The 15,170-nt window shown below is 44.9% G+C and overlaps 1 protein-coding gene across 1 annotated transcript in view; it reads right to left on the minus strand.

Annotated features, from left to right (window-relative positions):
- CMTM6 (CKLF like MARVEL transmembrane domain containing 6) overlaps positions 1–12,121 on the minus strand; it is a 48,448-nt gene extending 36,327 nt beyond the window's left edge. Inside the window, exon 1 of the mRNA XM_075587033.1 lies at positions 11,631–12,121. Coding sequence (XP_075443148.1) covers positions 11,631–11,750 — 120 coding nt within the window. The 5' untranslated portion in view covers positions 11,751–12,121. The remainder of the gene's footprint in view (positions 1–11,630) is intronic.
- Positions 12,122–15,170: the final 3,049 nt, after the last annotated feature.

Below are 15,170 nucleotides of genomic sequence, written 5' to 3' on the forward strand. Positions count from 1 at the left end.
CTTTTAATTTGCAAAGTAGGAAACAGGGCGACAGTGGGGGGCGGGTTTTGTACAAGCCGACGTTCCTCATTTGTTTTTTTAATATGGCTGGTATAGTAATCCATTCGCTGCCATTGTTACCAGCGCTAGAGTTCACTTTGTAAAAAAAACTAAATATGAAAGTTGGAAAAGGAAAGTTAATAATCAAACAAGAAATGTGTTTCAACAGCCAGTACTTAACAGTTCAAGGGGCAACACAATGTAGGGAAGAAGAGAAATGTGCTGGGTAACTGGTTGCCTTAAAAATAGTCTCCATTAACCCCGTTTATGCCCTCAGGGGCTATAACCACATGGTCGCGGCCTGGACCCCGATGGCTTCCACGCAGATCACATTCACCACTAAAAAAATAATACAATAAGCAGAATCGCTATGACGTACTTTGAAAGTCACGACAGGCATTGCAGTGAGGGCACGTGCGACATTCAGGGAACGTCACAAGGGCCGCCAAAGGGTTAAAAAGGAACGGTTCTACGTATTTGTATCATGTAAAAAAAACGTGCTTTGCATTTCTCTGGGAACAAACATTTTCGCCACTTAGGTTTTTCTTTTTGGCCAATGATAGTGTCGAAAATTACAGAGCAAACAGGTCTCACAGTCTCATCTCCGAAATACATTAGATACAGATTGTAAAAACCTCACAGAAGTTTTTACTATGGTAAACTTAAATGTTTAAAACATTTTAAAGTGCGTTAAAGGTTTACCATACATACTATTTAGGATAGCTCATGCCTGGGAATCTAGTCTAGAACAGGAATACGGGTATCGCCAGCATTTACAAATGACAGTGAAGGTGTAAAAAACAGAGAGGTCTGTCTAGTGCTGTATCCCTCACTGTGCTTAGCACTCAAGGTTGTAACATATTGCAAGTGGCATATAATGTGCAGCAGATGGCATCAGTATTTGAGCATTTAGGGTGTCTGTAATCGACCTGTAAACAGTTCTGCGTGCTTATAATTTCATCAACCAGGTACAGCCACCCAGTCACTCCTACCAGGAAGAGAGGACAATGCAGGGGGGGTGGGGGGAGGGGAGGCATAGACATGCACTGTCAGGAGCAATGCAAGCACACATTCATGAAGTGTCTGCAGCCACACCTTCCCATCCATATCAGGTTACCTACAACTAGCGACCTTTATTACCTGCCACTGCTGCTGGTCAATAAACAAGAAGGTGGATTGGAGGGAATGTGGGGGAGACTTCCGCATGGAATTACACAGCAACTACCTTTATATAACAAAACCCACTTCATCTAAAAACACATCCGGACAAAGAAACCTATGAGCCAGGGGTGGCCAACTCCAGTCCTCGAGGCCACCGACAGACAGGTCAAGGTTTTCCGGATATTACTGCTTCAGTACAGGTGGTCCTATATGTCAGTCTACGACTGAGTCACCTGTGCTGAAGCAGGGATATCCTGAAAACCTGACCTGTTGGTGGCTACCCCTGCATTGAGGTATAGAAAGCTACAAATATGATGATGTCCTCTATGAAGAACTAGAAGGCTGGTCCACTAAGAACCTAGAACTCTTCTGCTTTCTCCGGGACTGATACAGCTACTAGAACTTTGATCTAAAAGTCTTAAAAAAAAAAAAAGAGGCAACCCAAGCAGTATTACAAATAACATACAAAAAATAAAAATATATATCTTGTTTTTGTTTTAATATCTGCGGCATTTGATGACCTTTATTGAAAACGAATTACCTAAGCTGTGGATTGATCAGCAAAGATCCTTCTTCCCAGGGTTCACTAAATGGCTGCCTTTCAGTTTCAAATTAATCCGTCAGTGTAACTCAGCAGCTACAATGTACTCTTATATTACTAAAGTAACATTATCTATTGTTACAGTTTACAGCTCAAACTGCTGGGAATATTGGCAACAAAATTATCACAAACAGGAAAGGTGTTACAAAGATTTTCCTCTGCTGGGAAAATGTTTAAAACCTTCTATAGAAATCAAAGGCTTATCAGTATATTAAAAAAAACTCATTACAAATGGCATGGAGTTTAATAAAAAATAAAAAAAAATAAAAAATTATTATCCAATACTACATAACTAATTTAAAAAAAAACAAAAAAAAAAACCACCCCACAGATGTAGGATATTGCTTGGATTGCTCCTTTCAAATACATCATTACACAGCAATTGGGTTAGAAGTTGGATTGGACAGGTAATATGCTTTTAGCTCATTTTGTACTCAAGAATGAATGCACCGATACCATCATCTCCCCCCCCCCCCCTTTACTTCCTGAATTTAAGAATAAACAATAAATGCAAAACAAGAGCAGACCACAGAGTAGGTATTTAGGAGAGAGGTTAGAATCAAGTAGCATCAATATGAGGAGCTATCCGTATGCAGGGACTCCAGAGCAGCAATCCCCCCCCCCCCCGCCCACCTTGTTATTATGTTACTGGTTATGAACCAGGGGTTACTGGCAGCCGATCTGCCTCTCCCGGGAGCGTCCCGTTCCCGAGATACATACAGGTTAAGTTACCCACATTATCAGCTGGTTTAGCACTGGGTTTAACCGTCTGAGTGCTGCAGGGGCCACGAGACCAGAGTACCACATCCCCTGCGGCCCTGCAATCTCGTGATCACTCTCGTCACGGTTGATGAAAGGGAAGGAGTCACCCCTCTTCAGTTCAGATTGCGCCCCGGATGCAATTTGGATTTTTGGACATAGCTCCTATGTCATGGAAGCTACTCACAGGGTTAAAATCTCTGTGACATGTGAGCCAATAGGAAGTCGCAATGGATGACGTTGTGTCGTTCCTATTGGTCCACATGGTGCAGGAGATTTAACCGGCCATTTTGTTTCCCCTGTAGGGGTTCCGGAACACTTGCCTTCAATACCAAGTATCCCGCTAATTGAAGTGGGGGGGAGGGGGGAGAGAAGAGGGAGTCCCAGAGCTGAAAATAGAGTGACTTAGCTCCAGGTCCCCATCCTGTAAAAGAAGAGGGTGTAAAAACAAAAAAATAAAAAATGAGCAGCCAGGATTGCTGCTTTCAAGAGGTGAAATAGAGATTTCAGATCAAATAATGACATGGGGAAGCAGTGTCACTTCCAGGGCACCTGAATGTGCAGCGCCCATCAGGATGGCAGTGATCGCAGTGGCTGTAGTTTATTGGTGCTATAGAGAGGAACACTACATTTATTTTTACACTCACACCACCACTACTTTTTATTTACATATATACAATTAGGTACAGCAGCACTACCATTTTTTAAGCCACTTCGACCACTGTTAAAGCATACATCAGGATTTGTGGGGTTAACGAGAGAGATTAGAGATAGAGATATCTTGAGAGATCAAGAGACATGTCTATATACATATACACATACATACATACATACTTAGCAAGCTCAACCCCCAAATCCACTACATTGTATATCGTCGTTGTAGAAGATAGATATAATGTTCACGACAAAGAGAAATAGAGGCACTTTTCTCCAATTATTTATTGACATGAATGCATAAAGAACATTAGTAACATTTTTAAATTCAACAATAATAATATAGCTTAAAAATTAACTAAAAAGGGTCAAAAATGCCAAAAATCACTGCTAGGTGAAATGAAATTGATCAAAGTCCAACTCCTGTTGAAGATGGGTAATAGTAATTGAATTAATCCCACCGTGCTGGTCACATATTGGTCTCTACAATCTGGTAAGTGTATAGTGGTGTTGATTCTAATAGCCCATAGGGAGGCGAGAGATGCAGGGAGTAAATAAACCCAGTTAGTACTACGCTCTACCCTAATTGGCAATCTCAATTATGTTACAGACTTCAGTTATATATTATATCTCCAGGTGAAATCAAAGGTGAATCCCTTCTGTAAATGGGATGTTCATGCTGGGAGGAAATTGCCCTAATATTTTCGTCTGGAGATCGGCTGCTGGAAGACGCTGGCATAGCGTGGACCCCACGATCACGCAAGATCGAGGTTGGTCTAGATGTTATCTTTCCATCTTCTCCATATTCCTTCCCCGTAAGCTATTTTATTATTGTGATTCACATTATTACTGTTGAATTTTAACATTTTGCTAATGTTATTTATGCATTAGTTTCAATATATATTGTTCTGCTACTAATTGGACAAAAGCACCTCCATTTCTCTTTTTATTGAACACCTTTACTTTTTGGATTTGGTTTGTCCAAAGTAGAGGCTGCTATCTCTCGCATTACCAGATTTCTTCCTTTGTTATACACCAGGCCTGCACAACTCGTAAAGTGCGAAGGGCCGAACTGCTCCAAGGAAAAATAAATTGGGCCGCACGGGTAAAATAATCATCATCATCATCATCATCATCATCATCTCTCCTCCAGCACCCATCATCATCCTCATATCTCCCCCAGAACCCAACACTATCAACCATTGCGATACTCCCCATCTATCTCTCATACCCCCATCTCTCCCCCTCACCCACACACAATACACCCCTCCACATCAAACACACAATACCCCCCTCCACATCAAACACACAATACCCCCCTACACCCCACACACATCCCACCACCCCCTGCAGCTCACATCCCTCCCCCCTGCAGCTCACATCCCTCCCCCCTGCAGCTCACATCCCTCTGCCCCCTTGCACCTCACATCCCTCTGCCCCCTTGCACCTCACATCCCTCTGCCCCCTTGCACCTCACATCCCTCCCCCCTGCAGCTCACATCCTTCTGCCCCCTTGCACCTCACATCCCTCTCCCCCCTTGCACCTCACATCCCTCTCCCCCCTTGCACCTCACATCCCTCTCCCCCCTTGCACCTCACATCCCTCTCCCCACTTGCACCTCACATCCCTCTCCCCCCCTGAACCTCACATCCCTCTCCCCCCTTGCACCTCACATCCCTCTCCCCCCTTGCACCTCACATCCCTCTCCCCCTTGCACCTCACATCCCTCTCCCCCCTTGAACCTCACATCCCTCTCCCCCCTGAACCTCACATCCCTCTCCCCCCTGAACCTCACATCCCTCTCCCCCTTGCACCTCACATCCCTCTCCCCCCCTTGCACCTCACATCCCTCTCCCCCCCTTGCACCTCACATCCCTCTCCCCCCCTTGCACCTCACATCCCTCTCCCCCCCTTGCACCTCACATCCCTCTCCCCCCCTTGCACCTCACATCCCTCTCCCCCCCTTGCACCTCACATCCCTCTCCCCCCCTTGCACCTCACATCACTCTCCCCCCCTTGCACCTCACATCACTCTCCCCCTTGGGTGGGTGACAGTGACTGGGTGGGTGACAGTGACTGGGTGGGTGACAGTGACTGGGTGGGTGACAGTGACTGGGTGGGTGACAGTGACTATGACAGTGACTGGGTGGGTGACAGTGACTGGGTGGGTGACAGTGACTGGGTGGGTGACAGTGACGGGGTGGGTGACAGTGACGGGGTGGGACACAGTGACTGGGTGGGAAGAGTGACAGGGTGGGACACAGTGACAGGGTGGGACAGTGACTGGGTGGGTGGGTGGGTGACTGGGTGGGTGGGTGACAGTGACACTGACAGTGGGTGGGTGGGTGACAGTGACTGGGTGGGTGGGTGACAGTGACTGGGTGACAGTGACTGGGTGGGTGACAGTGACTGGGTGGGTGGGTGACAGTGACTGGGTGGGTGGGTGACAGTGACTGGGTGGGTGGGTGACAGTGACTTGACAGTGACTGGGTGACAGTGACTGGGTGGGTGGGTGACAGTGACTTGACAGTGACTGGGTGACAGTGACTGGGTGGGTGACAGTGGGTGGGTAGGTGACAGTGACTGGGTGGGTGACAGTGACTTGACAGTGACTGGGTGGGTGGGTGACAGTGACTTGGGTGACAGTGACTTGGGTGACAGTAACTAACAGTGACAGTGACTTACCTTGACCCGGGTGGGTGCAGGTTGCCGCCGGACGCTTGCTCCTCCTGCCCCCGATATCCCTGCGGCAGCTGCCTGGGACGGGAGGTGGGCTTGGGGGCGCGGGTTGGGGGAAGGGGGGGGAGGAGGGCTCGTGGGGGACGCGAGAAGCTGGCCGCGGAGGGAAGCGGTGAGAAGCAGGCCGCTGGAGGAGCTGAATTATTTAATTATTACTTCCCCCTCCGGCCCACGTTGGGAGCACGGGGGGGGAGCGGGCCCGCAGAGGAGCTGCATGTTGCTTCCCCTTCCGCCCCGCGTTGGGAGCAGGGAAGGGGGAGGGGAGCGGGCCCGCAGAGGAGCTGCGTGTTGCTTCCCCCTCCGGCCCACGTTGGGAGCAGGGAAGGGGGGGGGGACGGAGCGGGCCTAGCGCATGCGCGCCGGGACCGCAGGGAATTGGCGCCATTTTTTTTTCAAAGTTTTTTTTTTTTTCAAAGTTTTTTTTTTTTTTCAAAAAAAAATTTTTTTCAAAGTTTTTTTTTTTTTTTTAAATCTCATCGAGGGCCACACAGAGAGGCCAGGCGGGCCGCATGCGGCCCGCGGGCCGCGTGTTGTGCAGCCCTGTTATACACTATTGGCTTTTTAAGCCTACTCGGTGTGTTATGGGACATTAATTCTCATGTATTTATATATTATCACTTATTGGTACATAGCACATTTATGCATTCATGTCACATTTGCTCATATTTCTGGATTTAGCAGTGTGTGTGTGTCACACACACACACACACACACACACACACACACACACACGATTTAAGAGACTTTCCCTGATAAAGTGGAAGATTTTACTTATTTACCAAACTTCTTAATGCCTTGAATACCTTCTCTGTTACCCTAAAGAAGCATTATAAATTTTGCGTTACAGAATTCCTGTACACCAGTGGTTCTCAATATTTTAAGATTGCCGCCACAAAAAAAAAAGTAATTGTGTTACTTTTGCAGGGAAACTGCCTTTTTCCTGTGTCTGTATCTGACCCCCACTCTGTGACACATTCTGTATCTCTCAGTATGTCGGTCTCCCCTATCACTCTGAGTCCCCATAGCAAGTCTCCAGGTTATGAAAGTGCAATACACTCTGGACTGCAGCTGCCTTTGTTATCTTTCAGGATCCCCGATCCCTGGTCGACTAGTAGTTTTGTCCACTGGGCAAGTATTCTTAGCCGCAGGGTCAGAGGTGGCTGCGGCAGCCAATGAAAGGTTGTGACGTCATCTGCATCACTTAGGCCAATAAAAATCTAAATCTAAAAACATCCTAGGAAGTCACAACGCCAGTGATATCTTATTGGCCTGAGTGACGGAGGGTTTTTAAACTTTTTTTTATCTTTACACACTCTAGGTGTCCTCATCACCTCTTTGCTGATGACACAAATTTACTTTACAACGCCTGACCTTGCACCTGCTGTACAGACCAAAGTCTCTGAATGTCTCTCCGCGATATCATCTTGGATGGCCGTCTGCCGACTAAAACTTAACATGTTAAAGACGGAGCTTCCTCATACTTCCTCCCAAGCTTAGCCCTACTGCCCCCTTTCACATTACTGTTGGCAGCAGTATCAGACTCAGTATCACAAGCACGCTGCCTAGGGGGTCACACGAGTCCTTCCTCGCTTTCACAATGTAGTTAAAACCTGTCGCTTTTAGCTCTGTAAATTTGCAAAAATTCGCCCTTTCCTCTGTCTCTCTACTGCTAAAACTCTAACGAAGGCCCTCATTCTCTCCCGTCTCGACTATTGTAACCTTCTACTGTCCGCTTTCCTGCCTCTCCTACAATCTATCCTAAACACTGCTGCTAGAATCACTCTACTCTCTGCTAAAATCTCTCAGTGTCTCTCCTGGCTTCCTATTAAACTCTGTATCACACACAATTCTTCTCCTCACTTTTAAGGCTATACACTTCTGCCCCTCCTTACATCTCAGCCCTTATTTCTCACTATACACCTCCCCTCAATATCGGAATAGCCCTCTCTCTCCACCTTTAGGACCTTTCTTAAAAAACACAGCCCTTTAACAAAGCATATGGGTACATCAGCTGGCTGATACTATACATCTCAGATGCAGTGGCCTTGGCCCCTAGCAGACGCACTTACAGAACTCCTTCCAGCTGTCTCTGTAACTTCTCCCCACTTACCACTTAGATTGTAAGCTCTTCGAGGCAGGGACTCCTTTTTCTAGTATTACTTTCATGCCTGAAGTGCTTATTCCCACTATGTGTTATAATATGTTATATGTATTACTACTGAAGCACTTTGTATATGGATGGATCTATTCAAGTAAAGATATACATAAATACATATAAACCGCATGTAGTACCGGCAGCACCTTTTCGCAATAACAGGTGGTCCCCGGAGTTGAAATAAACATTGTTCAACATTGTGAGACTCCTGCTTCCCAAGTAAAAAAAAAGGCAAGTTGGTACTGCGGCTTTAAAAGCAGCCCCCATTGCCAAGTAGGAAGGGGGACGCCTAGACATGCAGGTCTATAACCCCTTCAAAGCGCACTGTGCTGTAAACAGTGATCCGAGTGTTTTTTCATAAAGGAAAATTAAGAAAACGCTATTGTTTTATTATGTAAAAAAAAAAAAAAATGTATACCATATTTCTGCCTCAAAATCAGGACTGACGCTTCTAGAATAAAAAATCAAATAGTGTTTGCATAGAAATTGGAAGGGGTCTGGGCAGCAATGCAGAACAAAGGACATGGGGAGACCTTAGGAATTAGAGTGAAGGTAGAAGGTGCAGAGAGCAGGGTGTCTGTATATAGGAATACCTCATTACAAAAGTATAATGTATATTTTGTATTGTATTGTATGTCTTTATTTATATAGCGCCATTAATGTACATAGCGCTTCACAGCAGTAATACATGTGGTAATCAAATAAATAACAGATAATATAAATAACAGATCATGGGAATAAGTGCTTTAGACATTAAGGAAGAGGAGTCCCTGCTCCGAGGAGCTTACAGTCTAATTGGTAGGTAGGGAGAACGTACAGAGACAGTAGGAGGGAGTTCTGGTAAGTGCGTCTGCAGGGGGCCAAGCTTTATGTATCATGTGTTCAGAATAGCCACAGTGCTATTCATTTGCTTCTTTAAGCAAGTGTGTCTTAAGGTGGGTCTTAAAGGTGGATAGAGAGGGTGCTAGTCGGGTACTGAGGGGAAGGGCATTCCAGAGGTGAGGGGCAGTCAGTGAAAAAGGTTTAAGGCGGGAGAGGGCTTTAGATACAAAAGGGGTAGAAAGAAGACATCCTTGAGAAGAACGCAAGAGTTTGGATGGTGCATAACGAGAAATTAGGGCTGAGATGTAAGGAGGGGCAGAAGAGTGTAAAGCTTTAAAAAAGTGAGGAGAAGAATGGAGTGTGAGATGCGGGATTTGATCGGAAGCCAGGAGAGGGATTTCATGAGGGGAGATGCTGAGACAGATCTAGGAAAGAGTAGAGTGATTCTGGCAGCAGCGTTTAGGATAGATTGTAGGGGAGACAGGTGAGAGGCAGGAAGGCCGGACAGCAGGAGGTTACTGTAATCAAGACGGGAGAGAATGAGGGCCTGAGTCAGAGTTTTAGCAGTCGAGCAACAGAGGAAAGGGCGTATCTTTGTAATATTGCGGAGGCAAAAGCGACAGGTTTTAGAAATGTTTTGAATGTGAGGGGCGAATGTGAGAGATGAGTCGAGTGTGACCCCCTAGGCAGCGTGCTTGGGCTACTGGGTGAATGATCGTAGTTCCAACAGTAATGTGGAAGGAGGTAGTAGGGCCAGGTTTGGGAGGTAGTATGAGGAGCTCTGTTTTAGCCATGTTGAGTTTAAGGCGGCGGAGGGCCGTCCAGGATGATATAGCAGAGAGACATTCAGAAACTTTGGTTTGTACAGCAGGTGTAAGGTCGGGTGTTGAAAAGTATATTTGTGAGTCGTCGGCATAGAGGTGATAATTAAACCCAAAAGATGTTATTAGGTCACCTAGAGAGTGTATACAGAGAAAAGAGAAGAGGTCCCAAGACAGAGCCCTGGGGTACCCCCACAGAGAGATCAATAGAGGAGGAGGTGTTAGCAGAAGAGACACTGAAAGTACGATGGGATAGGTAAGATGAGATCCAGGATAGAGCTTTGTTCCGAATGCCAAGAGTATGGAGAATGTGAAGGAGAAGAGGGTGGTCCACGGTGTCAAATGCTGCAGAGAGGTCGAGTAATGTGAGCAGAGTGTAATGACCTCTGTCTTTGGCAGCATGGAGGTCGTTAGTTATTTTAGTGAGGGCTGTTTCCGTGGAGTGAGCAGTGCGGAAGCCAGATTGTAGAGGGTCTAGGAGAGAATAGGTGTTGAGAAAATGGAGCAAGCGAGAGAATACAAGACGTTCAAGGAGTTTAGAGGCAAAAGGCAGGAGGGAGACAGGTCGATAGTTAGAAAGACAGGTAGTGTCAAGCTTGCTGTTTTTGAGTAATGGTATGACTGTTGCATGTTTGAAGGAGGATGGAAAGGTTCCAGAGCAGAGGGAGGAGTTAAAAATGTGCGTGAGCGTAGGGATTATAGTAGGAGCAAGAGGTTTTAGGAGATGGGAGGGAATGGGGTCAAGAGGGCAAGTGGTAGAGGGAGAAGAGGCGATCAACAGCGACACATTCTCCTCTGAGACAGTGGAAAAAGAGTCAAGGAAGGCAGGAGGAGAGTTAGGAAGAGGTGTAGGATGGGAGGAAGAAACAGAGGGGATGTTCTGCCGTATGGATTCCACCTTTTCCTTAAAATAGTCAGCAAAGTCCTGAGCGGAGATGGAAGGAGAAGCCGCTGAGGGTGGTTTCAGTAGAGTATCAAAGACAGAGAACAGTCGGTGTGGGTTAGACTTGTGCATGTTGATTAGTGAAGAAAAGTAGGCTTGTTTAGCTTGCGAGAGGGCAGAGTTGAAACAGGGTAGCATAAATTTATTTCATAATGAGACATTATTTTCCACAATTGAGTCTTGTATTCAGTGTATCAAAAGTTCTCATGAGTTTATAGTCCCATGTTTTTAACCCTTAGTAACCTCACATTGTGTACACTAAGTGAAGGTGCCTGAGAGAGGATTCCCACACATGCATTTCTACTTTTATTTCAAATTATTTAGATGGACACACAAATCAAGCAAACATATGATCCATGCGAACAAAAACAAACCAGTTAAAGAAAATGTACATATCTTTAGTATGTACATTTTCATATACTTCTAACTTCCAATAGTAAATAATGAAATCTGCTCCAACTTTCAACAACAAAAAATCCTATTTAAATCCCTACAGCACTTTCCTATTAAGAAAACCAATAAGTGAAAAATAGAGACCCTTCCCTATCGTGCTTTTTCTTTGCAGAAGAGAAACAATGGCTAATTATCACAAGAGAAAAAAACGTATTTAAAATTCTAAGCCTTACAAACATTAGGGTACACATCACCCTATTACACATCCCAGGCTGCATGCACCCCACAAGACAGCCCTATACATGCCTGGCCCTGCTGCCAGCAAGGATGGGGTAACCCCTGTGTATACTAACAAGGAAGGAGAGTAACCCCTGTGAATACTCACAAGGAAGGAGAGTAACCCCTGTGAATACTCACAAGGAAGGAGAGTAACCCCTGTGTATACTAACAAGGAAGGAGAGTAACCCCTGTGAATACTCACAAGGAAGGAGAGTAACCCCTGTGTATACTCACAAGGAAGGAGTAACCCCTGTGTATACTCACCAGCTGCAGGACTTTCAGTATAAAGTGAACACGACCCATGTCCGCGATGTTGAACCAACCCTTCTTGCCCGGGGGGTTGGACTCCGTGGTCCTGTTGTACACAGCGCCCTGATTATCCATCTTCTAGTTTCCTCTCCCCTGTGGCACACAGCGGGGGTCTCTGCCCTGCGTGCTGCTCCCCTGTGGCACACAGCGGGGGTCTCTGCCCTGCGTGCTGCTCCCCTGTGGTACACAGCGGGGGGTCTCTGCCCTGCGTGCTGCTCCCCTGTGGTACACAGCGGGGGGTCTCTGCCCTGCGTGCTGCTCCCCTGTGGCACACAGCGGGGGTCTCTGCCCTGCGTGCTGCTCCCCTGTGGTACACAGCGGGGGGTCTCTGCCCTGCGTGCTGCTCCCCTGTGATACACAGCGGGGGGTCTCTGCTCTGCGTGCTGCTCCCCGGCCTTCCCGCTCTCCTGTGGCTATGTGAGGCTTTTCACTTCCTCCTCCGCCCTCATCAACAGTCATTTAAAATGGAGCCTGAGAGTGAAACTGAAACTAACGCACAAAACAAGTTTTTCTTTTGTGTGTGCGGCTCATTTTTTGTTTCTTTTTTTAATTACAAATGTTGTTTTATTTATGTTTTGTCATCTCCCTTTTTTTAAAAGTTTAATTTCAGTATAAAAGGGGAGGGGATAAACAAGCAAAAACCACACAGGTGGTTCTCATAATACAGCACACGTATGTGTATGTGTAATCTTATTCATGTACACCGCGCCTTACAACATTACTATAGGGTGTAAACAAATGACATACAATGGGAACAAATGCACCAGGTAAATAACAGCATAATGACTTCCAAAAAAAGAAGGGGAGCGAGGGACAGTACCGAGAGAAAGAGGAAACACAAAAAGACGCAATAATAGGGTGATATGGCTGGGACCAGATGTGGAATTCTATGCAATCTTCCCAAGATTCCCCTCGCATTCCTACAGCATAAATCAGGCACGTCACAATCTGGCCAATGACAGGTGGGAGGTCTGCTGAGTGCAGGTGATCTCAGAGGAGATATTAGATACAATTGCATTCTGTTCAATATCACCCGTGTAGAATTTTCTATAGTTGCTTGGATTCCCCATTACGTGACCGGTTTTGGTTATCTAGTCTAGAATTCTATTGATTGTATGGATTCATAGAATAGAAAACTAGTGAGTACATGTTTTATTCTTTGTGTACTGTAGTTTGTTTCATGTCTACAGTTATGGGTGGTTTATAGTGTGTTAGATTCCCCGGGAATATATAATACACGCGGACCTACCTTCTGTGTAGAATTAATTGTCCACTTTATTTTTTATGTAAGATTTTGTCACCCTGAATTATTTCATAGGGATTTTACCTGTAATCTATATGTATCATTATACAAGATTGTCTATGAATATTTGTATATGTAGGTTAGGTCTCACATTTCATAGGGGCTTTGCCTGCAGTCCATCTGAGATTGTTTATGATTATTTGTATATGTAGATTAGGTCAACATTTGTATATAGGTCATCGCTGACCAATTGATATCATGTTTTTAATTATCTGATTGATATGATCTTATAGCCAGTTAAAGCTGCAGACCAGGCAATATCCTACATGTGTTTTTTTTTGTTTTTTTAAATAAATCAGTTATGTACCATGAGAAAATACTTGTAGCATTAAAAAAACAAACCAAAAAAAAAACAACTCTAACATTTTTAATGGGTGTAATGTAACAAGCATTTTTTGTTGCTATAGCAACCATTTACAAAGTCATATTTCCTTCCTCTTCTGAAACAGGCTCTGGCAAACCCCTTTTTGAACCCTGCCCTCTCCTCTAGCAGTGCACCAATTGTATCTAATGACTGCCTGGTCACATGATCGTCCCCACAGAACTTTGCATCATTGGTCCTCTTCTGCTGCACTGATGGCCATTTAGTGAACCCCCGAGCCAAATCTATGCAGATCGATCGGCAACTTAGCTAATTACTTATCATTGTGTGAATTGTTTTGATGCACATATTAAAGGAAGGGAAGGGGGAATGTAAAAAAAAAACGGCAGCTTGGACTGCTGCTTTAAGGAAGGTATAAATAGACCCATTTGAGTGGGTGGGAGATATAATTCCTGAGGAAGCTGACACGCTGCGAAACACGTTGAGTCCCGTTACCCTGGTGGTGAGAAACTGAGAGGGGACCAAGAGAGGTCCGTCTTCAGTTTCCGGGCATCCTTTACCGGAAACAACACCATCAGATGCACAATCACGGTAGATGCCAGCATCCACGAGGGCAGTGAGATCGCAACTCATTCAGCTCCTGGGAGATCCCGGCTTGACTGTATTTCTTTTAACTGCTTGAAAGAATGGGCTTTTTGTAAGTGTGCATTCTGGAGATTTTATTGTTATAAAGTGTATATTTTGTTTACCCTCTACGCAATCGTATTTCTTATCTCCTCTCTTCTGAGATCACCTGCACCCACCAGACCTTCCACCTGTCATTTGCCACAGATTGCCTGATTTATTCTATAAGAAAGTGAATATAATCTGCGGAAGATTGCATAGAACTCCACATCATCTGGTCCCTGCCATATATTACCTTATTACCCCTTTTTGTTGGGGATCATGTGCTTTCCCCCACTTTTTGGGCATGGGTCATTCTTTTTCTCTGTTCTTTTGTTTTCTACGACCTGCATTGCAACTAAACAGTGGTCCTATCTTCACAAATGAGCCAATAACAAGCACATCATTCAGTGGTAATAAATTGTCAAAATACTGTACTAATAAAAACCACATTTTGGGACCAAATATGCCTACAACAGGTTCCCAAAGCTCTCTAATAGTAACTGTTATCCAGACTCTGTTTCTGGGAAGACTGAATATTTAATTCGGTGTTTCTCAACCAGGGTGCTGTAGAAGACTCTGTTCCTCAGCCATATATACGCTTGCAGCTCCTATATGTATTGTCCTCTACCTTTACCAGGTTTATGGACTGCTCGTTGCTAACTAATTTAATACATTGGATATACCCCTTATTGGTACACTATATGATTGCACCACCTATTTGCTTCATGTTCAAGTCCTCATCACCTTATTATTGGGTGTTATAGCTGATACTGTGTCCGGTTTTGATGGTTATTATACCTCTACATGCTTATTCAGCCTCACATGTCCCCCATCTGACAGACATTTTCTTCTGTCTGAATTTATTATAGAAGGGAGATTCTAGCCTATTGCCACACTTAATCACTTTTTAATTACTGTTTAACACACATTCAGTGATATGTTTTAAGATTACACTTTAATAAAAGTTATATTTGATATAGTTTGTGGTGTGCAATTAAGTGAATCTCTTTAGAGTCTAGCGCTCATTTATTTTGCTCATTCTGCATGTTTGGTGCATTCTGCATGTTTTCTCCCTAGTTTCATGGATAAGGAGGTCTTAAAGATCTCGTACCCTAACTAGAGTATACACATCTACTTAGTTGGATCCAATTCAGTGTTCATGTGTTATCATATGTGTTTACGTGTCGACATAATCAGTATTTTA

This window comes from Ascaphus truei, chromosome 2 (assembly GCF_040206685.1).
Source record: "Ascaphus truei isolate aAscTru1 chromosome 2, aAscTru1.hap1, whole genome shotgun sequence".
Taxonomy (NCBI): domain Eukaryota; kingdom Metazoa; phylum Chordata; class Amphibia; order Anura; family Ascaphidae; genus Ascaphus; species Ascaphus truei.